This window comes from Anomaloglossus baeobatrachus, chromosome 3 (assembly GCF_048569485.1).
Source record: "Anomaloglossus baeobatrachus isolate aAnoBae1 chromosome 3, aAnoBae1.hap1, whole genome shotgun sequence".
Lineage (NCBI taxonomy): Eukaryota > Metazoa > Chordata > Amphibia > Anura > Aromobatidae > Anomaloglossus > Anomaloglossus baeobatrachus.
Window position 1 is genome coordinate 560,599,383 of NC_134355.1, and position 25,986 is coordinate 560,625,368.

The following is a 25,986-nucleotide window of genomic DNA, read 5'->3' on the forward strand; positions in this document are numbered from 1 at the left end:
GATGGATGTGCAGTACCCAGCTGCGGCTGCTGTCAAAGGACTGAACAGCTCTGGAACTGATCATTTCCGGCTGCTGCTGCGTGCACTGAGAACAGCTGATCAGTGGGGGTTACGGGGTGTTGGAGCCTGGCTAATCAGACATTGATGACCTCTCCTAAGAATAGGTCATCCATGTAAAAGTTGTGGACAACCGCTAAGTTTATGATCCGTCCAACTCAAAAGCTGCCCAAATTGTAGTAAACACACACAAGTTTGCACAGAATATTTAACCTAAAAACTGGAAACATGTTACTCAAAATTCCTAATTGAACTCCAAAGTTTTTAGGAATCTTCATGGCTATGGCTTTTTTTTACATCCTCACTTAAAAGGGTTTTCTCACAAAGCTAATTTCAAACAACAGATTTTGTTATAATAATAAGTTCCACATTTGAATGTGTTTAAAAAAAATGTGTCAGACACGGCCATTACACAGAACATAGCAGGGGCACATATATAAGATTATCTCAGCAAAGGAACATTTTTTTTAAGCACATCCAATTGTGGAAATTATTATTGTTTCAAGGTCTGTTAACTAAAATTAACTTTGTGGGAAAACCACTTTAAAGGTTAAGTTGCCACAATGAGTTTATGGTGAACGTATTACGCTGTGCAAAATAATTTCTGCAGCATTTTACAGTTCCAGCAAAGTGGATGGAATTTATAGAGGCTGATTTTTTTTTTCCAGCGTTGACTGTATTAATAAAGATTTGTGAAAGCCAAATACCAGGAAGTATAAAATAAAAATCAGCTTTATTGAACACCTGATATACCATAAAAATACAAAAACCAGTGTCAAAAATGAGAAAAAAAAACGCAGTTACAACAGGGATTGGAATGGCAGCTTAAAAACACCTACCCAAAAAAAAAAGTTTTGATTAGAGTCAAGAGTCCAGCCAATTTTTTTTCTTTGAATAGATGTATGGCAAACTAGAGGATACTCACGGTTCTCACAATGCGTCCCAGTATATGCTGCCGGACAGTCACATAAGTATGTATTGTCTGATTCTCTGCATACACCACTGTTCTGACATGGAGAAGAGGAGCAAGGTCCCCAGATCTCTAGAACATAAAGGACAGACGATAATGTACAGAATAAACAAGATCGACCTGATAAAGATCCAAAACACTACATTAATTGGATAAACACGTATATTAGTCGGTCTGTGTAAACAGACCTTTAGTCCTCATTCAGATGTCCGTGTCGGTATGTCCACGTGGAATCTATTTTATTCAGGGTGTTGTCACATTGCGCTGTTCCCCACATTCAGTGGTCCTGTCGGGGCTTACATCCCAACCCCCCGAAAAATGGGATTCGGATATATGTGCTGAAAGGGCCATTGACTATAGTAGTGCAAAGTCACCGTGTGCTCTGTTCTGCACCATTTTCAGGTGTATATGCCAACTGGAGGCCACCTCTATTAAGCGTATACTCCTGAAAATGGTGCACGACAGAACACATGGTGACTGTCTGCACCATTAAAGTCAATAGTCCTGTAGACGAATACGTCTGAACCCCAGATTGGAGGGGGTTGGACATAAGCCTCGACAGGACCACTGAATGTGGGGAACAGCAGAATGTGAAAGCACAGTTACAGATACAGCACATACCCATTATAATCTATGATGCTATTCACAAGTCAGTGGTTTCTGATAGACCGTGTGTCCGTGGAAAATACACAGACAAATTCCGTTTTTCCAGCAGCGTGGGCCAATACAAGTCTATAGCTCCATGGAAAATTCGTACAGCATCCGTGTGCCATCCATATGCTGTACGTGTTTAACATTGAAAAGTATTCTTATTAATTTGGAGTTCCAAGGGCATAGAAGGAGTGTATTTTGCTCACATGTTTGACTACAGATGTGTGAATGAGACCTTAGGGAAAGACAGAGTTACTGAGCTAAACCTTTCACTGTCATCATGTGTCCTCCAAATGAGTATATTATGATCTCAAAGCAGTTGAAGGCAGACAAATAGACTAAGGAACAGCAAGTGTTTTGAAGCCACTTACATGCAACTTTTTTTTTTTTTTACAGGAATAAAAGCATATTTCCTAATTAAGTGATTTGCAAAGTTTAACCTTTTCCTATCCAATAAAATGTTCTGTTCTGCCCATTGAAATCCTATTACAATTGGGAAAAAACGTCAAAACAGAATTTTGCAATATGAACGAATTTTGTAAAATAAATCCACAGGAAATCAATTTATTCACATGTGAATGATAAACAAGGCAGTGGCCTGACAAAAGACAAAAAGACAAAGGAGCGTAACGGAATTTTTGGAATGCCCCCCCCCTCCCGGGGGACTCATGATAGGAAAAGGTTAATAATGTTCCATGCTAAACAAAATTATGTATATAAAAAAACAACTAAAAGATTAGTTACTCTTTATAGAAATTTTTATTCTCCATTCCTTTGCTTCCTTTCCATTTTGATTCTTTACTCTATGGAAAAGCACCACACAATATTACAGAGGTATTACGAGGAATGCTATAATCCAATAAACACATTTCTCGTATTACACCAGTGAAATATATTGGAATAAAAATGCTAAATCTTAGTATTTACTGGAAGTTCAAGATGAGTAAATAGTTCTTGATCTGGTGAGTCATAGAGCAACCAAAAACTGTAAAGGTCAACGGCTCCAGGCAGTTCATAAATGTTATTTCAGACTGATTGTCAGCAATTATCTAAATCCATACTATGAACATTTAACATTTAATTTAATATTTCAAGAAGTCTTTTTATTGAGATCCATGAAGCTAAGATTAAAGGCTATTTCATGTCTGTAGTATCTCATTTGTGGAAATGTTTAGCCCCATAAGGACCTAGACAAATTAGGCTTTTAAACTGAATCGGTCAGCACAATCCAAACTGTTTATATAGTCATGTTGCTCTCTGGAAGATAAATGTCATCCATACCTTTATTTATGTAAAACCATTGTGCCCTGACCGAAAAAATAAATCACTATTTTAATTCATATGCAAATAAATCTTAAGTGTTCTGGGAGTGTCAAAGCACTTCCCAAGCCTCTGCCTACCAAGCTCTATTCACCGCTCAACCATGGTTTGCTCTACTTGACTACAAAGTCTGTGAGCTGTCATTAGTGATCCATTGTCAATCCACAAACACGAGCACAATTTTCTGGATAAAATACGGTGTTTAATAATATCTTTACCAACATGTTAAAAGCAGGATCAATTTGAAGAAAAAAAACCATAACTGGGCATACGCGTTTCTGACCTAACAGTCCTTCTGCATAGTCCATAAGGTTTATAATGTGTACTCTGCTTTATTTACACCAAAAACGTAAAGCTACACCCATTGTTTCCTGTCACAGGTGGTATACGACCATTTATGATTAAATTTACCCAAACTGCTCAATTAATAACTTCCAATTGGGTTCAGGTCCCGAACCAACTTCCACGGGTTCGCTCATCACTATCAATAAGGTTACATGCTCCTAGTTAGACTTTGGCCCTGGAAGACGCCTCAGCCAGACGCGCGTTGGGCATTACAAGATAATACATACGGTATTATCCACTATGATACATCATGGCTGATCCATGAAAATTTACCATATTTATTATGTAAAGAAATGTAAAAGTTACTAGACCTCATAAATATTAGAACATTTGTTTCACGCCACTATGCACACGTTACCTACTTGGGACACTTACCTCCATATAGGTATCAGTTTGTGATCGGATTGTCTACAGTGCCTACAAGTAGTATTCAACCCCCTGCAGATTTAGCTGGTTTACACATTCGGAATTAACTTGGCATTGTGACATTTGGACTGTAGATCAGCCTGGAAGTGTGAAATGCACTGCAGCAAAAAAGAATGTTATTTCTTTCTTTATTTTTTTTTTAAATTGTGAAAAGTTTATTCAGAGGGTCATTTATTATTCAACCCCTCAAACCACAAGAATTCTGTTTGGTTCCCCTAAAGTATTAAGAAGTATTTTAGGCACAAAGAACAATGAGCTTCACATGTTTGGATTAATTATCTCTTTTTCCAGCCTTTTCTGACTAATTAAGACCCTCCCCAAACTTGTGAACAGCACTCATACTTGGTCAACAAGGAAAGACAAAAGAGCATTCCAAGGCCATCAGAGACAAGATCGTGGAGGGTCACAAGGCTGGCAAGGGGTACAAAACCCTTTCCAAGGAGTTGGGCCTACCTGTCTCCACTGTTGGGAGCATCATCCGGAAGTGGAAGGCTTATGGAACTACTGTTAGCCTTCCACGGCCTGGACAGCCTTTGAAAGTTTCCACCCGTGCCGAGGCCAGGCTTGTCCGAAGAGTCAAGGCTAACCCAAGGACAACAAGGAAGGAGCTCCGGGAAGATCTCATGGCAGTGGGGACATTGGTTTCAGTCAATACCATAAGTAACGTACTCCACCGCAATGGTCTCCGTTCCAGACGAGACCGTAAGGTACCTTTACTTTCAAAGCGTCATGTCAAGGCTCGTCTACAGTTTGCTCATGATCACTTGGAGGACTCTGAGACAGACTGGTTCAAGGTTCTCTGGTCTGATGAGACCAAGATCGAGATCTTTGGTGCCAACCACACACGTGACGTTTGGAGACTGGATGGCACTGCATACGACCCCAAGAATACCATCCCTACAGTCAAGCATGGTGGTGGCAGCATCAATCATCATGCTGTGGGGCTGTTTCTCAGCCAAGGGGCCTGGCCATCTGGTCCGCATCCATGGGAAGATGGATAGCACGGCCTACCTGGAGATTTTGGCCAAGAACCTCCGCTACTCCATCAAGGATCTTAAGATGGGTCGTCATTTCATCTTCCAACAAGACAACGACCCAAAGCACACAGCCAAGAAAACCAAGGCCTGGTTCAAGAGGGAAAAATCAAGGTGTTACAGTGGCCTAGTCAGTCTACTGACCTTAACCCAACTGAAAACTTGTGGAAGGAGCTCAAGATTAAAGTCCACATGAGACACCCAAAGAACCTAGATACCTTGGAGAAGATCTGCATGGAGGAGTGGGCCAAGATAACTCCAGAGACCTGTGCCGGCCTGATCAGGTCTTATAAAAGACGATTATTAGCTGTAATTGCAAACAAGGGTTATTCCACAAAATATTAAACCTAGGGGTTGAATAATAATTGACCCACACTTTTATGTTGAAAATTTATTAAAATTTAACTGAGCAACATAACTTGTTGGTTTGTAAGATTTATGCATCTGTTAATAAATCCTGCTCTTGTTTGAAGTTTGCAGGCTCTAACTTATTTGCATCTTATCAAACCTGCTAAATCTGCAGGGGGTTGAATACTACTTGTAGGCACTGTATATGATATATTTTTAATGAGGTCTTTTTAGTAATTTTCTATAACTATTTGACCTGGACTTATGCAGTTAGTACAGAGCTGAAGAAGTACTATTGGTATCACTAAAGGGTGCTTTACACGCTGCGACATCACTAGCGATCTCGTTAGCGATGTGACACGCCAGATCGCAGATGCGATCTGCCGAGATCGCACATAGGTAATTTTAATAGCGCCGGTCACGTGCGCGATCTCGGCAGATCGCATCTGCGATCTAGCGTGTCACATCGCTAACGAGATCGCTAGCGATGTCGCAGCATGTAAAGCACCCTTTAGTGATACCAATAGTACTTCTTCAGCTCTGTACTAACTGCATATTATCATGATTGCCATCTGTATATAAAATGCCTTGTTATTATATTATTTTATGCATTTTATCACCTTTTTATATTTTATGTACGTTTTTATATTTTAAGATAATAACAATTAATGTAATAACAAAGAATTAATAAAACAACAATACACCATGTTCCAAATTATTATGCAAATTATATTTTTCTCTGATTTTCCTAAATGGTCTGTGCAAATGACAGTCAGTCTAATAAAAGTTATCACCCGTTAGAGTATACATTGATTTTTTTTGTAGAAACCTCCCAATGATAACAGTATAATCTTAAAAATTAAAAAAAAACTCAAAATGCACTGTTCCAAATTATTAGGCACAGTAGAGTTTCTAAACATTTTATATGTTTTAAAGAACTAAAAATGTTCATTTGTGGAATTTTCAGCATTAGGAGTACACATTCACTGAAATAAAAAGCTATTTAAATCCAAAACATCCTAACATGCCAAGTTAAATGTTAACATAGGAACCCTTCTTTGATATCACCTTCACGATTCTTGCATCCATTGAACTTGTGAGTCTTTGGAGAGTTTCTGCTTGAATTTCTTTGCATGATGTCAGAATAGCCTCCCAGAGCTGCTGTTTTGATGTGAACTGCCGCCCACCCTCATAGATCTTTTGCTTGATGATACTCCAAAGGTTCTCTATAGGGTTGAGGTCAGGGGAGGATGGTGGCCACACCATTAGTTTATCTCCTTTTATGTCCATAGCAGCCAATAACACAGAGGTATTCTTTGCAGCATGAGATGGTGCATAGTCATGCATGAAGATGATTTTGCTCCTGAAGGCACGTTTCTGCTTTTTGTACCATGGAAGAAAGTTGTCAGTCAGAAAACTGTAGATAATTTGCAGAGGTCATTTTCACACCTTCAGGAACCCTAAAGGGGCCTACCAGATGTCTCCCCATGATTCCGGCCCAAAACATGACTCCTCTACCTTCTTGCTGACGTTGCAGCCTTGTTGGGACATGGTGGCCATCCACCAACCATCCACTACTCTGGACCATCCAGGGTTGCTCGACACTCATCAGTAAACAAGACTGTTTGAAAATTAGTCTTTATGTATGTCTGGGCCCACTTCAACCGTTTTTGCTTGTGAGCACTGGTTATGGGTGGCCGAATAGTAGGTTTATGCACCACAGCAAGCCTACGAAGGATCCTACACCTTGAGGTTCGAGGGACTCCAGAGGCACCAGCAACTTCAAATATTTGTTTGCTGGTTTGTAATGGCTTTTTAGCAGCTGCTCTCTTAATCCGATGGACTTGCCTGGCAGAAACCCTCCTCATTCTGCCTTTATCAGCATGAAAACATATGTGCTCAGAATCAGCCCAAAATCTCTTCACAGTACAATGATCACGCTTAAGTTTTCGTGAAATATCTAATGTTTTCATCCCTTGTCCAAGACATTGCACTATTTGATGCTTTTCGGCAGCAGAGAGATCCTTTTTCTTTCCCATGTTACTTGAAAACTGTGGCCTGCTTAATTTTGTGGAATATCCAGTTTTCCTTTTATTGGGCTCACCTGGCAAACTAATTATCACAGGTATCTGAGATTGATTTCAATGAGTTTCATTGAAAAAAAAAAAAATTAGTCGCTATGGCACTTAAATCCAATTTGGATAATAATTTGGAACATGGTGTAAATAACACCATTTTCTGGTATTTATCTTCGTATTTGGCCCATTGGCATGCTGACAGCCTTGTATTTTATAAAAGTTATGCATACACCAAAACGATTACATTGCCAAATACAACTAATTAAAAAAAAACAAAAACACAAGCTCTCATACAACTATGTCACTGTAAAAAAATTAAAAAAGTTATGGCTCCTGGAACATGACGAAAAAAAAGGACGTGAAGACCAACACTAGCTTTGAATGCTAAGAGGTATAAAGTGGCGTTTTGTGTTGAATATGGAGAACCCACATGTTATCATTAGGGATGAGCGAATGTATTCGCCACTATTTGGTATCCGACGGATAAAGGGGTATTCAACGTATTCGCTATCCGATGGCTAATATGGTATTCGCTTCGATACTTTCATCTTCATTTCTGACTTCCTGGCGCCTGTTTTCCAGCCAATGAACACATCTGATGTTGCTTGCCCTAACAGTAACGCCATAGCCATCTTTGTTGTAGTGTTACTGTGATTGGCTTGGCCGCACAGCGTTATAGGGGCTATATAAGGCTGCTGCCATTTTGTGAACACGCAGCCATAGGGAGCTGGTGGTGTACATAGACTGTATTGTGTGCATCAGAGCGTTCTTAGATCCAACTAATAAATAGTGCTTGTAAGGGCTGAACACAGTGTCACACAGCTCCATAAATCGCTTTTTTGACAAACAGAACGCAGGTCTTTCGGTCTCTCTCTCTGTCGGTCTCTCCCACTCCCCCCTCTCTCGTACTCACTGATCATCAGCACGGCGCTGCACGGCTGTCACACTGCTCCGGCGGCTTCTCCAGCTTTTGAAAATGCTGGCCGCTCATTATTCCATCTCGTATTCCCTGCTTTCCCGCCCATCCGTGCCTATGATTGCTTGCATTCAGACACACCCCCACGCTGAGTGACAGCTGTCTCACTGCAACCAATCACAGCCACCGGTGGGCAGGACTATGTAGTGCAGTAAAATAAATAATTTAAAAAAAAAACAGTGTGCCGTCCCCCAAATTTTAATACCAGCCAAGGTAAAGCCACACGGCTGAAGGCTGGTATTCTCAGGATGGGGAGCCCCACATTATAGGGAGCCCCCCAGCCTAAAAATATCAGCCAGCAGCCACCCGGAATTGCCGCATCCATTATATGCGACAGTCCCGGGACTCTACCAGGCTCATCCCGAATTGCCCTGGTGCGGTGGCAAACGGGTTAATAAGGAGTTAATGGCAGCCCATAGCTGCCACTAAGTCCTAGGTTAATCATGGCAGTCTATGAGACACCCCCAATGATTAACCTGTAAGTGAAAGTAAATAAACACATACACCCGAAAAAATCCTTTATTTGGAATAAAAGACAAAAAAAACACACCCTCTTTCACCACTTTATTAAAATACCCAAATACCCCTCCAGTTCCGGCGTAATCCACACGAGGTCCCGCGACGCATCCAGCTCTACTACATGAAGCTGACAGGAGCGGCCGTGGAACACCGCCGCTCTCTGTCAGCTCCACGCAGCAACTGAAGTGAGCCGCGCAATCAGCGGTGACGTCACTCAGTTGACCCGCAGCCACCGCTCTCAGGTGGAAGACAGCAGCTGGCTGTGGGTCACCTGAGTGACGCCACCGCTGATCGCGCGGTTCACTTCAGTCACTCAGGGGATTTGCGGTCACTGGGGAGTCCTTCACCTGTGATCGCAAATGAGGCCGCGGCACATAGACAGAGCAGCACGATTACAATGAAGTCGGGTGAAGTTCATCCGAGTTCATTCTGATTGCGCGGCTCTGTCTCGCAGCCAGCCATGTTGTATGGGGATGTAGCAGGCAGAGTGGGAACGCACTGTCAAAAATGAATCCATTTATTTTACTGCACTACATAGACCTGCCCACCGGTGGCTGTGATTGGTTGCAGTGAGACAGCTGTCACTGAGCATGGGGGCGCATCTGAATGCAACCAATCATAGGCGCCAGTGGGTGGGGGAAGCCGGGAATACGAGATGGAATAATGAGCGGCCGGCATTTTCAAAAGCTGGAGAAGCCGCCGGAGCAGTGTGGCAGCTGTGCAGCGCCGCAGTGATCGGTGAGTATGAGAGAGGTGGGGAGAGGGAGAGACCGACAAACAGAGAGAGAGAGACTGAAAGACCTGTGTTCTCTTTGTCAAAAAAGCGATTACTTTGGTTTGAGAGCTGTTCTGGCGACTACGTAAACGCCATGTGCTGCTCTGAGCAGGTTATTCAAAGACACCAGAAATGCAGTCACGTACCTTCTACAGGTTGTGCCCATACTGTTTCTGCTTTTTCCCATCCATTTCAGCCTTTTCCTCAGTCACCACAGCTCGCCGTTAGGTCGAACGTGAAATTATTCGCGTTTTCCATAGACTTACATTGCGCATCGAATATTAGCGAATAGTCGAATAGTGCCGACTTATTCGTCGGATATTCATCAAAGCGGATATTTTGGTATTCGATCATCCCTTGTTATCATGTTATATTACTTGTACGGTATCACGTTATTTTAATTGTCCTAATAGTTCTTGTATGATTGCAATAAACCATAGAGTAGAAAATGTGCTACTTTTTACTGTGTGGCTCTAATTAATCATTTGCATTTTTTTGTTACTTTACTTTGTCTTGTAGTTTTCGCTGATGTTTATTGGGCAAAATTCATCAAAATGGCAAACATGGTTTATGAATTTGCCGCAAAATAAAAAAATAAAAAATTTTGTTTCACTGTTCTCAATCATTTTGCAACTTTTTTCCAGAAAACATTAGCATCTGTTTCAAAATATTGCGAAACGTGCTACCTTTTGGAAAAAAGGGTTACCATGAAACTGTACTGAAAAGTGGGACAGGAGTAGACTTGCACCAAATCTTGTGACTTTTTAAAACGTCACTATCGATGAATCATCCGAAAACATCTGGATTAGTTAAACTCCGCCTACAAAAGGAGGAAAAAAAAAACAAAACAGGCGAGCACATATGATGACAACATCTATTTAATACGCTGGCATTTATATAGTGTGAAGTGACAATATCAGCATGTTGTAACAAACTAAATTCTCAGCCAAAAATAAATAACTTCCAATACATTTCAAAACTAAAAGAGAATAAGTAATGTATATCATTAAAAGACTACGCATTGAAGTAACTGTTCACATTTTGCCAATGTGTCATTAGTCTCTCATTAAACTTTAACTCATTAAAGGCTATTTCCACACAAACACTAAAGGACCATATGCCATAAATCAGAACATAAAGTAACAGCCAAAGTTTAGCAATTGAGCTCAGTTTTTTTCCTCAAGTGTTTTGCCATTTTTCTATGGTTGCTCTTTTAATACAAATGAGGCTATGTGAATCCCAAAGCGACAAGCAAGAATCAATTTACCTAGAACAATTTACAATCATTTAGTTTTGTATTTCTCAATAGATAGAGCACAATGATATCCAAACAGCCTCTCATGTTATTACATCAGACACATCAGCTACGATTCATCATTTGCTGTTTCTATCTGTTTTCTTTTTTAAATCACTCTCATTTTTTGACTTGTTGCCATTTTTTGCTCAAAATTATTCAAAATGGTGCACACACATTATGAATTTGGCACATCAAAACATTTTATTTTTCTTTCTTTCTTTAACCCCTTAGTGACGGAGCTAATTTTCACCTTAATGACCAGACCAAATTTTGCAATTCTGACCAGTGTCACTTCATGAGGTTATAACTCTGGAACGCTTCAACGGATCCCGGTGATTCTGAGATTGTTTTTTCGTCACATATTGGACTTCATGTTAGTACCAAATTTAGGACAATATTTTTTGCGTTTATTTATGAAAAAAATTGAACTTTGGCAAAAATTTTGAAAATTTAGCAATTTTCAACTTTTTAATTTTTATACCGTTAAACCAGAGATTTCTGTGACACAAAATAGTTAATAAATAACATTTCCCACATGTCTACTTTACATCAGCACAATTTTGGAAACAACTTTTTTTTTTGTTAGGAAGTTAGAAGAGTTCAAAGTTTATCAGCGATTTCTCATTTTTACATCAAAATTTACAAAACCATTTTTTTAGGGACCACATCATATTTGAAGTGACTTCGATAGGCCTAGATGACAGAAAATACCTAAAAGTGACACCATTCTAAAAACCGCAACCCCCAAAGTACTCAAAACCACATTCAAGAAGTTTATTAACCCTTCAGGTGCTTCACATGAACAAAAGCATGAACAAAAGCAATGAGGAATGAAAAAAAGCAAAAATTAAATTTTACCTAAAAATGTTGCTCTAACCCAAATGTATTCACTTTTAGAAGAAATAACACAACAAAATGGACCACAAAACTTGTTCCCCACATTGTTATGAACGCACTGATACCCCACATGTGGTCAGAAACCTCTGTTTGGACAAATGGGAGGGCTCAGAACAGAAGGAGCAAATTTGGCTGAAATAGATTGCGGGCACCATGTTGCATTTACAGGTCCGCTAAGGTACCTAAACAGAAGAAACCCCTCACAAGTGATGTCATTTTGGAAACTAGACCCCTCAAGGCTTCTATCTAGGGGTATAGTGAGCATTTTGGATCCACAGGTACCTCACAGATTTTATTAACGTTACGTTGTCATATTGAAAATTTTAATAATTTTCTCAAAAATGTTGCTTTAGCATCAATTTTCTCACTTTTTCAAAAGGTAATTCCAAAAATTTGACCTCAAGGTTTGTTACCCACATTTTTATGAGCGCGGTGATACCTCACATGTGGTCTGAAACCTTTGTTTGGACAAATGGGAGGGCTTGGAACGGAAGGAACAATATTTGAATTTTAGAAAGGAAATTTGGCTGAAAAAGATTGCGGGCACCATGTCGCATTTGGAGGTCCCCTAAGGTACCTAAACAGAAGAAACCCCGCACAAGTGACCCCATTTTGGAAACTAGGCCCCTCCAGGAATTTATGTAGATGTTTGGTGAGTACCCTGAATCCCCAGGTGCTTCACAGAATTTTATAACGTTGAGCCATGAAAATAAAAAAATAAAATTTTACCCAAAAATTGTTATTTCAACCAGGTAGCTTTTTTTTCACAAGGGTAACAGGAAAAACAATCACCATGAAATTTATTGTACAATTTCTCCTGAGTTTGGCGATACCCTATATGTGGTGGAAATCAACTGTTTGGGCACACGGCGGGGCTCGGAAGGGAAGGAGTGCCATTTGACTGCAAAATTGCCTGGAATCAATAGCGGACGCCATGTTGCATTAGGAGAGCCCCTGAGGTGCCTATACAGTGAAGCTCCTCAACATGTGGCCACATTTCGGAAAATAGACCCCACAAGGAATTTATCTAGATGTTTGGTGAGTACCCTGAACCCCCAGGTGCTTCACAGAAGTTTATAATGTTGAGCTGTGAAAATAAAAAAATACATTTTTACCACAAAATTGTTACTTCAACCAGGTAGCTTTTTTTTTTACAAGTGTAAAAGGAAAAAATTCAACATAAAATTTATTGTGCAATTTCTCCTGAGTTTGGCGATACCGTATATGTGGTGGAAATCAACCGTTTGGGCTCATGACAGGGCTCGGAAGGGAAAAAGTGCCATTTGACTGCAAAATTGTCTGGAATCAATAGCGGACGCCATGTTGCATTAGGAGAACCCCTGAGGTGCCTAAACAGTGGAGGTCCCCCACAAGTGGCCCCATTTTGGAAAATAGACCCCTGAAGGAATTTATCTAGATGTTTGGCGAGTACCCTGAACCCTCAGGTGTTTCACAGAAGTTTATAATGTTGAGCTGTGAAAATAAAAAAATACATTTTTACCACAAAATTGTTACTTCAACCAGGTAGCTTTTTTTTTTACAAGTGTAAAAGGAAAAAATTCAGCATAAGATTTATTGTGCAATTTCTCCTGAGTATGCTGATACCTTATGTGTGGTGGAAATCAACTGTTTGGGTGCACACCAGGGCTCGGAAGGGTAGGAGCGCCATTTGACTGCAGAATTGGCTGGAATCATTAGCGGACGCTATGTTGAATTTGGAAAGCCCCTAAGATGCCTAAACAGTGGAGGTCCCCAACAAGTGACCCCATTCTGGAAACAAGACACCTCAAGGCTTTTATCTAGGTGTATATTGAGCAGTTTGAATCCAAGACTACTTCACAGAATTTGATAAGCTTAGGTTGCCATATTGAAAATTTTCATTTTTTTCACAAAAATGTTGCTTTAGCATCATATTTCTTACTTTTTCAAGAGGCAACAACAAACCGTGGACCCAAGAGGTTGTTATCCAATGTCTTATGAGAACAGGGATACCCTACATGTGGCCAAAAACCTCTGTTTGGATAAATAGGAGGGCTTGGAATGGAAGGAGCACCATTTGAATTCTGAAAAAGTTTAAATAAATTGCGGGCACCATGTCACATTAGCAGGGCCCCTTGGGTACCTATACAGCAGAAACCCCCCACAAGTGACCCCATTTTGGACACTGGATTTTATTCAGGAGTATAGTAAGCATTTTGAATCCACAGGTACTTCACAAAAATGTTGCTGTAGCAACACATTTCTCACTGTTAGGCTATGTGGCCATGATCCAGCGACACGGCGTCTAGTACCCAGTGTCAGCCTTCCTGCAGAGATATGAGTGTTGTCCACGGGAGAAGGCAGCTGCCCATGCCCACGATTTGGGTTCAGGCTGCTGTGGAATTTAGCTCTATGCTACCTCCGGTAGCTGAAACCCCCAAGATTTTTCGTCACTTGGAGGCGCTACAAGCTTTTTCCGGCCTGACGTCTCAAGATGTCGGAACAGAATAAGTACCCTGTTGTCCACTGCTTGGCCAACCCCTTCTCAATCGCAATGTTTGCCCCAATTAAAATAACCACACTTATTCTCCCTTCGGGTGCCAGTGCCGAAACCATTCCAGCAGTGTTGGCAGTTTCTCTCCTGGGGCGCACATGATGTCATGTCACGCAAGCTCTGCGCCCAATCAGTGCCAGCCTCACGCCCAATCAAACATGAAGAGGAACTTAGAGCTGCGGCTGCCCGCACACTTCCTCTTAAGGGCCATTTACACGCTGCGACAATGATATATCGTCGGGGTCACAGTGTTTGTGACGCACATCCGGCGCCGTTAGCAACATCGCAGCGTATGACAGGCAGGAGCGATCTTAAACGATCGCAAGAGAGACAAAAATCGTTGGTAAACGAGGGGTCATTCATTTACCAAAAATTGTTGTCTCGTACGTAGCGAGGTTGTTACGTGTTCCTGCGGCATCACACATCGTTATGTGTGACACCGCAGGAGCGACGAACATCCCCTTACCTCCGTCCTCCGGCAATGAGGAAGGAAGGAGGAGGGCGGCATGTTTCGGCCACTCATCTGCGCCCCTCCTCTGCTATTGGACGGCTGCCGTGTGACGTCATTGTGATGCTGCACGAACCGCCCCCTTAGAAAGGAGGCGGATCGCCAGCCAGAGCGACATCGCAGGGCAGGTAAGTCCGTGTGACGGGTGTAAGCGATGTTGTGCGCCACAGGCAGCGATTTGCCCGTGTCGCACAACCGACGGGGGCGGGTACGTTCACTAGCAATATCGATATCGCAGCGTGTAAAATACCCTTTAGTCTTTGATACATGGGGAGAGTGAAGCCGATACTGCCATCACCAGAGAGGAATGATTGATTGCTCTCAGTGAGAGAAACAAAATTATAATCTTGTAGTTGTGATTTTGTTTCTCTCACTGGGAGCAATCAATCATTTTCAACTGGCTAACACGGTACCAAAACATTTTTTCTTTTAACACCGGAGAGGAGTATCAGTAATTTTAACGGGGCAAATATGGTGCTTGAGAAGGGGTTGTCTGAGAAGTTGAAAACCCTTTTAATTGTTTTTATTTCTTTTAAAGCAAAAAGTCGCACATTTCTCAAAATGGTGTAAAAATTGCGCATACTCAAAAACATAATAGATGCAACTAGAGTTAGATCAAATTTTGCCGTTCTTTAAGAAATTGCACAAAAAGAATTAGCCTGAGAATATCTGGAGTCTATAAACTCTGCTCACAAAGCAGAAAAAAACAGAACATGTGAGCACATATAAAATAGACTTCAAAAACTGCACAAAGAAAATAATGAATTGGGTGCAAACATGAAAAAAGCGCAAAACACACACAATTAGACAAAAACAGGTGCAAAAATCGTGGTCTTCATATATAAAACTAGCAAATTCTCACCTGTCTCACAATGCCCTCCAGTGAATTCAGGTGTGCACACACAGATGTAACCATCACCCATATCCTCGCAGGTACCACCATTGACACAAGGTGATGATAAGCATGGTCTGAACTCTAGATATAGAAGGAAAACAATAAAAACAGTTCATAACAATATCATAACAGAAGTCTGGTTGGTAAAGTCATGATAATATGACTTAAAGGAAACCAGTCAGGTCCCTTCTGCCCTCCAACACCGCAGCATTCATATTTTTATGACAAAATTCTTGGCCTAACAAGTTCTGTATAATATTGTTCACTAAAATCAATGTTTAAAAAAAGGATTTCTAAACTGTGCTGTTCCTATGCTAATTTTGGTCAGTAACTAGTCTATGGAGTGTTAGTTTCCCAGACTAGTCGGCCCTCCTGCCATGTAATCACGCTCCTGTGGGCGTGATAACATGATTTCAACGAGCCGGCATCACCGCCAACTCCTGGAAATCTCGAGCATGCGCGTGGATTTCCTCTCTACTATTGAGCCTCTGAAGCCTGATGTATACGTCCTGGCTTCAGAGAGACGCACTGTTTGATCAGAGCAGCTTCTGCACTTTCGATCATGCACAGTGTGCCTCTCTGAATCCAGGACGTGTACACTCAGCTTTATAGGTTCAATGTAAGTGAACAAAGCTGCATGCAAGCAAAAGATTTTTAGGAGCTGGCAGTGACGCCGGTTCGTAGAAATAATGTTATGTCCATATGGGCATGATATCATGGAAAGAGGGCCGACTAGTATGGGGAACTAACACCCCATAGACTACTCAAGGCCCTAATTAGCTTAAAAGACAGCAGAGTTTATAAATCCTCTTTTTAAACATTAATTTTTTTAGTGAAGAACATTAGATAGGGCTGGATAGGCAGTGATTTTTGTCAAACAAATATGAATGCTACTGGGTTAGAGGTCATAGGGGACCAGTCAGGTTCCCTTTACGTTGCGTTTACATGGACCAATGGGAGGCGACAACATGACCGCCGATTCGTAAACTTGTACCAATTGGCAGTCATTTGACTGCCTGTTTACACAAAGCAAACAATGCGCACTAAAGGCCCAGTCACACTAAACAACTTACCAGCGATCCCAACAACGATACAACCTGATAGGGATCGCTGGTAAGTTTCTAGGAGGTCGCTGGTGAGATGTCACACTAAGCGACGCTCCAGCGATCCCACCAGCAACCTGACCTGGCAGGGATCGCTGGAGCCTCGTGGAAGCATGCTGCGCTTGGTAACTAAGGTAAATATCGGGTAACCAACCCGATATTTACCTTGGTTACCAGCGCACACCGCTTAGCGCTGGCTCCCTGCACACCTAGCCACAGTACACATCGGGTTAATTACCCAATGTGTAGTCTGGCTATGTGTGCAGAGAGCAGGGAGGCGGCACTGACAGCTGAGAGCGGCGGACGCTGGTAACGAAGGTAAATATCGGGTAACCAAGGTAAGGGCTTCTTGGTTAACCGATGTTTACCGTGGTTACCAGCGTCCACAGAAGCCGGCTCCTGCTGCCTGCACACTTAGTTGTTGCTCTGCCGCTTCACAGCGGGAGAGCAACAACTAAAAAATGGCCCAGGACATTCAGCAACAACCAACGACCTCACAGCAGGGGCCAGGTTGTTGCTGGATGTCACACTAAGCAACATCGCTAGCAAGTTGTGCATCAGCAGCGATATTGCTAGCAATGTTGCTTAGTGTGACGGTACCTTTAGTGATCTAGACTAGATTACTCTGTGTGCATAGGCTGCCATTGTTCTCGGCAGTGTCAGCCTTACTCGCAGAGGACTACGGTATATAATACTACAAGTTAGCCATAAAATAACCTAAGGTGTTTGGAGCTGTGTGAAGACTGACCCAGTGGACAGAATTGTCTGAAAATTGGTATGTATGCTAGTCAAGGCATGGGGAAACAGAAGGCATCTCATAAAAATTTTTAGAACAAAACTCCCCACCGGGTGAAAAAGTGACGCTGTACAGTGAGCGAGTGGCCCAAAAACCATGGGCCGATAATTGGAGATGTCACAGTTGTTCCACAGACTAGCATATCTGTTCAATATGGCCGCCATCATGCATGGTGATTATGTTCATCCTATGCAGAACATGCTCGATGCTTGCGTGTAACATGTCTGGTGGGATGCTGCACACTTCCAAAATGATGCGGTTTTTGAGGTCCGCCAGGATGTTAACATTTTCCTGATAAATACGCTCTTTCAAGTGTCCCCACAACTAGAAATCACAAGGATTGAGATCGAGCGAAAGCGGTGGCCATGCATTAGAGAAGGAGCGGCTCAAAATCCTGTCATCGGCAAAATATGTGCATGCAGAACATTCTTCACACGATTTGCGATTGTGAGGAGGTGCTCCATCATGCATGAAAGTTGTCGCCTGGAGACACTGCCATTGTTGAAGTTGCGGAATGACCACTGTTTCCAGCATTGTCTGGTATCTCGCTGCTGTCATGGAACAGGTAGCAACCCCAGTTGGCCTCATTTCTTCGTAAAAGAGCAGTCAGAGGATCAATGATGAGGTAAAGCCACACCAAATGGTTACCTTTGGTGAATGCAGCGGAACCCCCTCGACTGCATGCGGATTTTTGGTAGCCCATATGCAACAGTTTTGTGTGTTCACCGTTCCATTCATGTAAAAATGTACTTCGTCGCACCACAGAACATTACATGGCCAATTGCCATCCACTTCCACTCTCGTCAGAAACATGAATGTAAATGTCATGCGGGTATCATTGTCACTAGGAAGAAGTTGCTGTTGATTGATAATTTTGTACGGGTGTGCCCGCAAGACCTTTTGGAGAACTTCTACACTGTGCTGTACAGGAGCCCCAATTGCCTGGAAACCCTGCGTGCACTGCTGTTCACGGCAGGATTGTTCGTGCCCTGTTCCACGACGGCAGTGGCAATGTCCTCCACAACCTATCAGTTTACCGGTCGTCGACTGCACCCTGGCTGAACACTCAGTAACCCTGTTGCCTCAAAATGTGTCATCATCTGTCTCAGCGAATTGACAGCCATTAGACAGCTACATGTGTGAAGGTCTTTCAAATGAGAAGAATATCCAACATGTGGAGCTCCGTAGAAAATAAAACGTCACATTTATTTGATACAATTAAAACTCCATCCAGTCATTAAATTGTCTAAATCGTTTTATATATTTGTTCGGTTTCAGTTTTGTGGATCTGGTGATACCAAAAACATTTTTTTTTTATTCCTGTATTTTTTGTTTTTGGAAAAAAGGGTCAATTCAACCATACCCAAAAAAGGGGGGAAGAGGGAGAGGCCTACGGTGAGGGAGAGAGAACAAAAGACAGAACAGTAGATAACAAACATTGAGCAAACACTGAGCATGGGTGTCCAATGGCACCGTAGTAAAAAGGGAGGGTGGCGGGGAGAGATAATCAGATATGGGAGAAAATGCGAAGAGAAGGATCGAAAATCATCTATCACAGCACATATAAAGAGGAGACTTGAGAAAACCTTCCCAGTCTAATTGGCAACTGATCTTTTCCTGTTGGGTATGAGCTATTTCAGATTCCATTTGATGGGAAGTGGTAATTTCAGTGACCCAGGGAGGGAGGGTCAGGTAACCTCCAATGGCAGAAGATTATACTTTTGACAGCCTGAAGAAGATGTCGTAAGAGCGATTTTTTTATAGGCTGAGCTGGACAACTGGACAAGGGGAACATATATAGCAAAACAACTTCAGGATAAAGTGGGATCGTCAAGTCCATTACCTCTCTAATAATCTTTTACACCCGTTCCCAGAAAGCTCCCAAGAATGGGCAGGAGCACCAGATATATTTTTATATTATTTTAACAATAGTAGTAAAATAAATTATATAATCATTACCCATCACTAGTGCCTTATTACAATGTCAATAAAAGGAAAAAAAGAAAACAGTTTTCACTCACCGGTCTCACAGTGTTTCCCGGTGAATCCCCATGTACACAGACAACTGTAAGTGTTATCTCTATCCTTGCACATTCCACCATTCAGACACGGAGATGAGGCGCATGGTCTGACTTCTAGAAATACAAAGGGGGGGAAATGTTAACGAATATTGTTTAAAAATGCTAAAATATGTTTCCAATTGTAGCAATATTATACAAAGGATAAGCAAAGAAGGTGGGGAAAAGGCAAAGACTGGATCTGGACAGACCTTGATGGTATACTGCTAGGCTAGCAAAATAAAATGGGATGCCACTTCATTTACCACTAGCAAAGCTTTCTCTGGAAGACACTGACTGATGCCTCAACCACATGGCTTCAAGGGAAAGCCAAAGTGACACAGTGCTCTTTTACAGCCACTGTGACTTAAGGCCGCTCCACACGCAACGACATCGCTAATGAGAGATCGTTGGGGTCACGGTATTCGTGACGCACACCCGGCCTCGTTAGCGACGTCGTTGCGTGTGACACCTACGAGCGACCACTAATGATCAAAAATACTCACCTAATCGTTGATCGTTAACACGTCGTTACTTTCCCAAATGTCGTTGCTCATTTTGGACGCAGGTTGTTCGTTCTTCCTGAGGCAGCACACATCGCTACGTGTGACACCCCGGGAACGACGAACAACAGCGTCCCTGCGTCCTCCGGCAACGAGGTGGGCGTGTCGTTAATGCAGCTGGTCTCTGGCCCTCTGCTTCTATTGGCGGGCCGCTGTGTGACGTCGCTAGGAAGGTAAGTATGTGTGACGCGTCCTAGCAATATTGTTCGCCACGGGCAACGATTTACCCGTGACGCACAAACGATGGGGGCAGGTGCGATCGCTAGCAACATAACTAGCGATGTCGCAGCGTGTAAAGCACCCTTTAGCGTCTCACAATCTGACATTAATGGCATATCCTCGCAGTACCCGGACAATGCTTGACATGGGACTACCCCCTTTAAAACAGAACAGTACATGATTTGAAAACTAGCACCAGGTTTGGATGGCAAAGAATATATGTGGTCTCACTGTAACCAAAATTACTTATTTGTTTATAAAGTGAACAGAGAAAATAGGGAAACTGTGAAAATGTGCACAAGGAACAATCAATGGAGCGGGATTCAGTACATATTCGAGTAAGGCTGCTTTCACATACCCAGTTTTTGCTGTGTGGCACAATCCGGCTCTTTGCAGAAAAAACGCAACCGTTTTTTTTTTGCCGCCGGTTGCGTTTTTTCCGCATAGACTTTCATTAGTGCCGGATTGTGCCGCATGGCTTTGCGTTTAGTCCGGTTTTTGCCGGATGCGGCATATTTAGCCCATGCGGCGGCCGGATGGCACGTTGCCTGGCACGTTTTTTTGTCCGGCGAAAAAAAACGCATTGCGCCGCATCCGGCCGATGCGGCGCTTTTTCCAATGCATGCCTATGGACGGCGGATGCGGCAAAAACCACATCCGGCCGCCGCATGCGGTTTTTTGCATTACGCATGCTCAGTAGCGTGCCGCAACCGGGAAAAACCGGACAGGCTGCATGTAAAAACTTATGCAAAGGATGTGTTTTTTTTGTCGCATCCGTTGCATGGGTTTTAGAGCCGGATTTAGCCGCACTGCTAAAACTGGATGTGTGAAAACAGCCTAAAGGCTGCTTTAGGCCCCCTTCACACGTCCGTGAAAAACACGCACGTGTGTTACGGGCCGTTTTTCGGGTCCGTGTCCCGTTTTTGTGTCCGTTTTTATGGTCCGTGTGGCACCTGTGTGAATTGCGTATGCTAGCCGTGTTTGTGTGCAGAACGTCCGTGTGTGCGTGTGGAATTAACGTGTATGTGTACGTGTAATGTCCGTGTGTAATGTCCGTGTGTGTGATGCACAATGTCGTTTATAAATGTCGGCTGACAGCAGACAGAGTTGCGCGATGAGAATGAACTCGGGTGAACTTCACCCGACTTCATCCTCATACCGCGGCTCTGTCTGTGTCGAGTACTGATTAGCGGTCACCTGTGAAGGATTCACCGGTGACCGCTAATCCCCCGATTGACTGAAGTTTCCCCCCCTCTCTCATACTTACCGTTCCCCGATCTCCGGCGCAGCGCTGCACGGCATTCACACTGCTGCGGCGGCTTTTACTATTTTGAAAAAGCCGGCCGCCCATTAAATAATCTTGTATTCCCTGCTTTCCCCGCCCACCGGCGCCTATGATTGGTTACAGTGAGACACGCCCCCACGCTGAGTGACAGGTGTCACACTGCACCCAATCACAGCAGCCGGTGGGCGTGTCTATACTGTGCAGTAAAATAAATAAATAAATAATTAAAAAAAAACGGCGTGCGGTTCCCCCCAATTTTAATGCCAGCCAGATAAAGCCATACGGCTGAAGGCTGGTATTCTCAGGATGGGGAGCTCCACGTTATGGGGAGCCCCCCACCCTAACAATATCAGTCAGCAGCCGCCCAGAATTGCCGCATACATTATATGCGACAGTTCTGGGGCTGTACCCGGCTCTTCCCGATTTGCCCTGGTGCCGTTGGCAAATCGGGGTAATAAGGAGTTATTGGCAGCCCATAGCTGCCAATAAGTCCTAGATTAATCATGTCAGGCGTCTATGAGACACCTTCCATGATTAATCTGTAAGTTACAGTAAAAAAACACACACACCCGAAAAAATCCTTTATTTGAAATAAAAAACACACACAAATTCCCTCATTACCAATTTATTAACCCCGACAAACCCTCCATGTCCGGCGTACTCCACGGACCTCCAGCGTCGCGTCCAGCTCTGCTGCATGGAGGTGACAGGAGCAGCAGAAGACACCGCCGCTCCGGTCACCTCCACACAGCAAATGAGGTGAGTAGCGCGATCAGCTGCTGTCAGTCAGGTAACTCGCGGCCACCGCTGGATCCAGCGGTGGCCGCGGGTAACCTCAGTGACAGCAGCTGATCGCGCTACTCATCTCATTAGCTGCGTGGAGGTGACCGGAGCGGCGGTGTCTTCTGCTGCTCCTGTCACCTCCATGCAGCAGAGCTGGACACGACGCTGGAGGTCCGTGGAGTACGCCGGACATGGAGGGTTTGTCGGGGTTAATAAATTGGTAATGAGGGAATTTGTGTGTGTTTTTTATTTCAAATAAAGGATTTTTTCGGGTGTGTGTGTTTTTTTACTGTAACTTACAGATTAATCATGGAAGGTGTCTCATAGACGCCTGACATGATTAATCTAGGACTTATTGGCAGCTATGGGCTGCCAATAACTCCTTATTACCCCGATTTGCCAACGGCACCAGGGTAAATCGGGAAGAGCCGGGTACAGCCCCAGAACTGTCGCATATAATGTATGCGGCAGTTCTGGGCGGCTGCTGACTGATATTGTTAGGGTGGGGGGCTCCCCATAACGTGGAGCTCCCCATCCTGAGAATACCAGCTTTCAGCCGTATGGCTTTATCTGGCTGGCATTAAAATTGGGGGGAACCGCACGCCGTTTTTTTTTAATTATTTATTTATTTATTTTACTGCACAGTATAGACACGCCCACCGGCTGCTGTGATTGGGTGCAGTGTGACACCTGTCACTCAGCGTGGGGGCGTGTCTCACTGTAACCAATCATAGGCGCCGGTGGGCGGGGAAAGCAGGGAATACGAGATTGTTTAATGGGCGGCCGGCTTTTTCAAAATAGTAAAAGCCGCCGCAGCAGTGTGAATGCCGTGCAGCGCTGCGCCGGAGATCGGGGAACGGTAAGTATGAGAGAGGGGGGGAAACTGACCGACAGACTGTGAGAGAGGGACAGACAGACAGAGAGACCGACAGAGAGACAGAGAGACTGACCGACGGACTCAGGGAGATTGACCGACATACACAGAAATAGAAAGAATAGCCGACATCACTAGAAATAAAAACACCAAACGGACACGGACTATAGGTATATGCATACGTGTTTACTAACGTGTGTGCACATACCCATAGACTTTCATTGTGTCCACATGTGCGTGCTCCGTGCAGATAACGGACATGCATCCGTGCCAAACGCAAACACATACGGATCACGGACACGCACACACGGACATAATGAAATAAGGGACGTGTGACCACAATCATAGATTAACATTGGTGCACGTTTGGCCGTGTCTCCGGTATATACGGAAACGGACCAAACACGCACGTGTATCACGGACGTGTGAAGGGGGCCTTACACGGTACGACCAATTGTGCAATTTCACAATCGATCGTACCCGCCCCCGTCCTTTTTGCGTCACGGGCAAATCGCTGCCCGTGTCGCACAAAGTCAGCAGCCCTCGTCACATGTACTTACCTCTCGTGCGACCTCGCTGTGGGCGGCGAACGTCCACTTCCTGGAGTGGGAGGGACGTTCGACGTCACACGGCCGCCGGCCAATGGAAGCGGAGGGGAGGAGATGAGCAGGACGTAAACATCCCGCCCACCTCCTTCCTTCACATAGCCGGCGGCGGCCGCGTGACGCAGGTGAGCTGCTGTTCATCGTTCCCGGGGTGTCACATGGAGCGACGTGTGCTACCCCGGAAACGATGAACAACTAAATTAAACGATATTATGGAACCTAGCGAGCAGTACATGACTCACGATTTGTGAGCGATACTGCGTCGCTAGGAGGTGTCACACAGGCCGGCATCGCCAGCGATGCCGGATGTGCGTCACAAAAAACGTGACCCCGACGATCTATCGCACGATAGATTGTCTGGTGTAAAGCAGCCTTTAGGCTGTTCACACTTGGTTGCACATTCTGTTTGCCTTTTCTGTTTTGAGGACCAGCAAACAGAAATTGTATCCAAAATGGATCTTAACTGATGCAAATAGAAGCAGAGAGTTCCATTGATTATTGTGAGGTCGGTCTACTTTTCGTTATATGTCCATTTTTAAAATGGAATAAAAAGTTAAGTTACAATTCAGATCTAAAAATGGAAGCATAACGAAAACCAGAAATACCCCCAAAATAATCAGTTGAAGCCCTCTGCTTCCATTTGCATCAGTTTTGCAACAAATCCATTTTAGGCCCTGTGCGCACTTGCCGGTTTTTGCCGCGGATTTCCTGCGGTTTTGCCGCATGTTATGTTCATAACATCTCTGCAGAGATTCACCAGCAAAACCTATGGGGAAAAAAAATGCTGTGCGCACTATGCGGATTTTGACAGCTGCATGTTTTGCTGCGGGATTCCCGCAGCAAAAACAATTGCATGTCACTTCTTTTCCGCACGTCGCTGCGGCATTACACTCCTGACTGCAATGTGATCGTGAAATCCCGCAGGGAATAACGCAGGCAGCAAATTCTGTGCGGTTCATTTCGTTTTCCTGCGTTATTCCCTGCGGTATTTCGCAGTTTCGGGACATAATGTTCATCACTGCCTGCGGTAAACACACACACACATCACAGACATAGAATACACACATATCACACTCACACACACAGACACAGACATATAAAATACACATAGAAATCGAATGGACATATAAAAATAAAAAACACGCGGGCTCCGCTGTATTTTTACCGTCCAGCCGAGGTAAACACACAGCGGCGGCCCAGTATTCTCAGGCTGGGGAGGGTGAGGGCCAGGGTTAATTTCCCCCACCTCCCGCAGCCCAGAATATCAGCCCGCAGCTGCCCCGGGACTGCCGCATAATGGATGGAGTGTCCCGACTCTTCCAGATTGCCGTGATGCGGTGGCAATCAGGGTAATAATGAGTTAATGGCAGCGCATCGCCGCCACTAAGTTCAGGCTTGATCATGACAGCGTCTATGAGACAGCGGACATGATCAACCCGTAAGTAAAGTGAATAAACACACACACACCGAAAAATACTTTATTTTAAATCAAACACAAAAAAGCCCCTGTTTCACCCCTTTATTAACCCCTCCCAAACACACAGCTCCAACGTAATCCAGAAGGTCCTACGATGCTTGCATCCAGCCGTGACTGACACTGTACAGAATGCAGCCTCGCAATGAGCCTGCAGAAGTAATTACAGGTCATTTCCCATGGCCGGTAATGTGAACACACAAACACCGGGAGAAATGCAGCGTGTCGATTGTTGATTGATCTGTCCTCTATCTATCCCTTTATCTATCTATTCTTCTATATATCTATTTATCTATCTACTATCTATCTCAGAAGGAAATGACTTTTTTTTTTCAATGTGCTTTATTGCATTGAATGCATTAAAACACATGTACCAACCCGCACGCGGCAATACCGCGAACAATACCGCGGTAAAGCCGCAGCAAACCGCATGCGGTTTTCGGGTGCAGTTTGCCGCGTTTTTCTTTTACCATGGGTGCGGTAATCTTTCAGACCCTGCGGAATTATCTTAAGAAAATTCTGTTTTCCAGTGCGCACAGGGCCTTAGACAATTACATTTTGAAAATGGAGAGTTTGAATGGGAGAGTGAAGTAGTTTT

At 43.6% G+C, this 25,986-nt stretch overlaps 1 protein-coding gene across 2 annotated transcripts in view; it reads right to left on the bottom strand.

Annotated features, from left to right (window-relative positions):
- Positions 1 to 25,986, bottom strand: part of SNED1 (sushi, nidogen and EGF like domains 1) — a 347,445-nt gene that overhangs the window by 109,893 nt on the left and 211,566 nt on the right. For both annotated transcript variants that reach the window (XM_075340866.1, XM_075340865.1), the window contains exons 18-20: positions 19,550 to 19,663; positions 15,597 to 15,710; positions 983 to 1,099 (exon numbers count right to left, since the gene is read on the bottom strand). In XM_075340866.1, the coding sequence (XP_075196981.1) occupies positions 983 to 1,099; positions 15,597 to 15,710; positions 19,550 to 19,663 (345 nt within the window). The remainder of the gene's footprint in view (positions 1 to 982; positions 1,100 to 15,596; positions 15,711 to 19,549; positions 19,664 to 25,986) is intronic.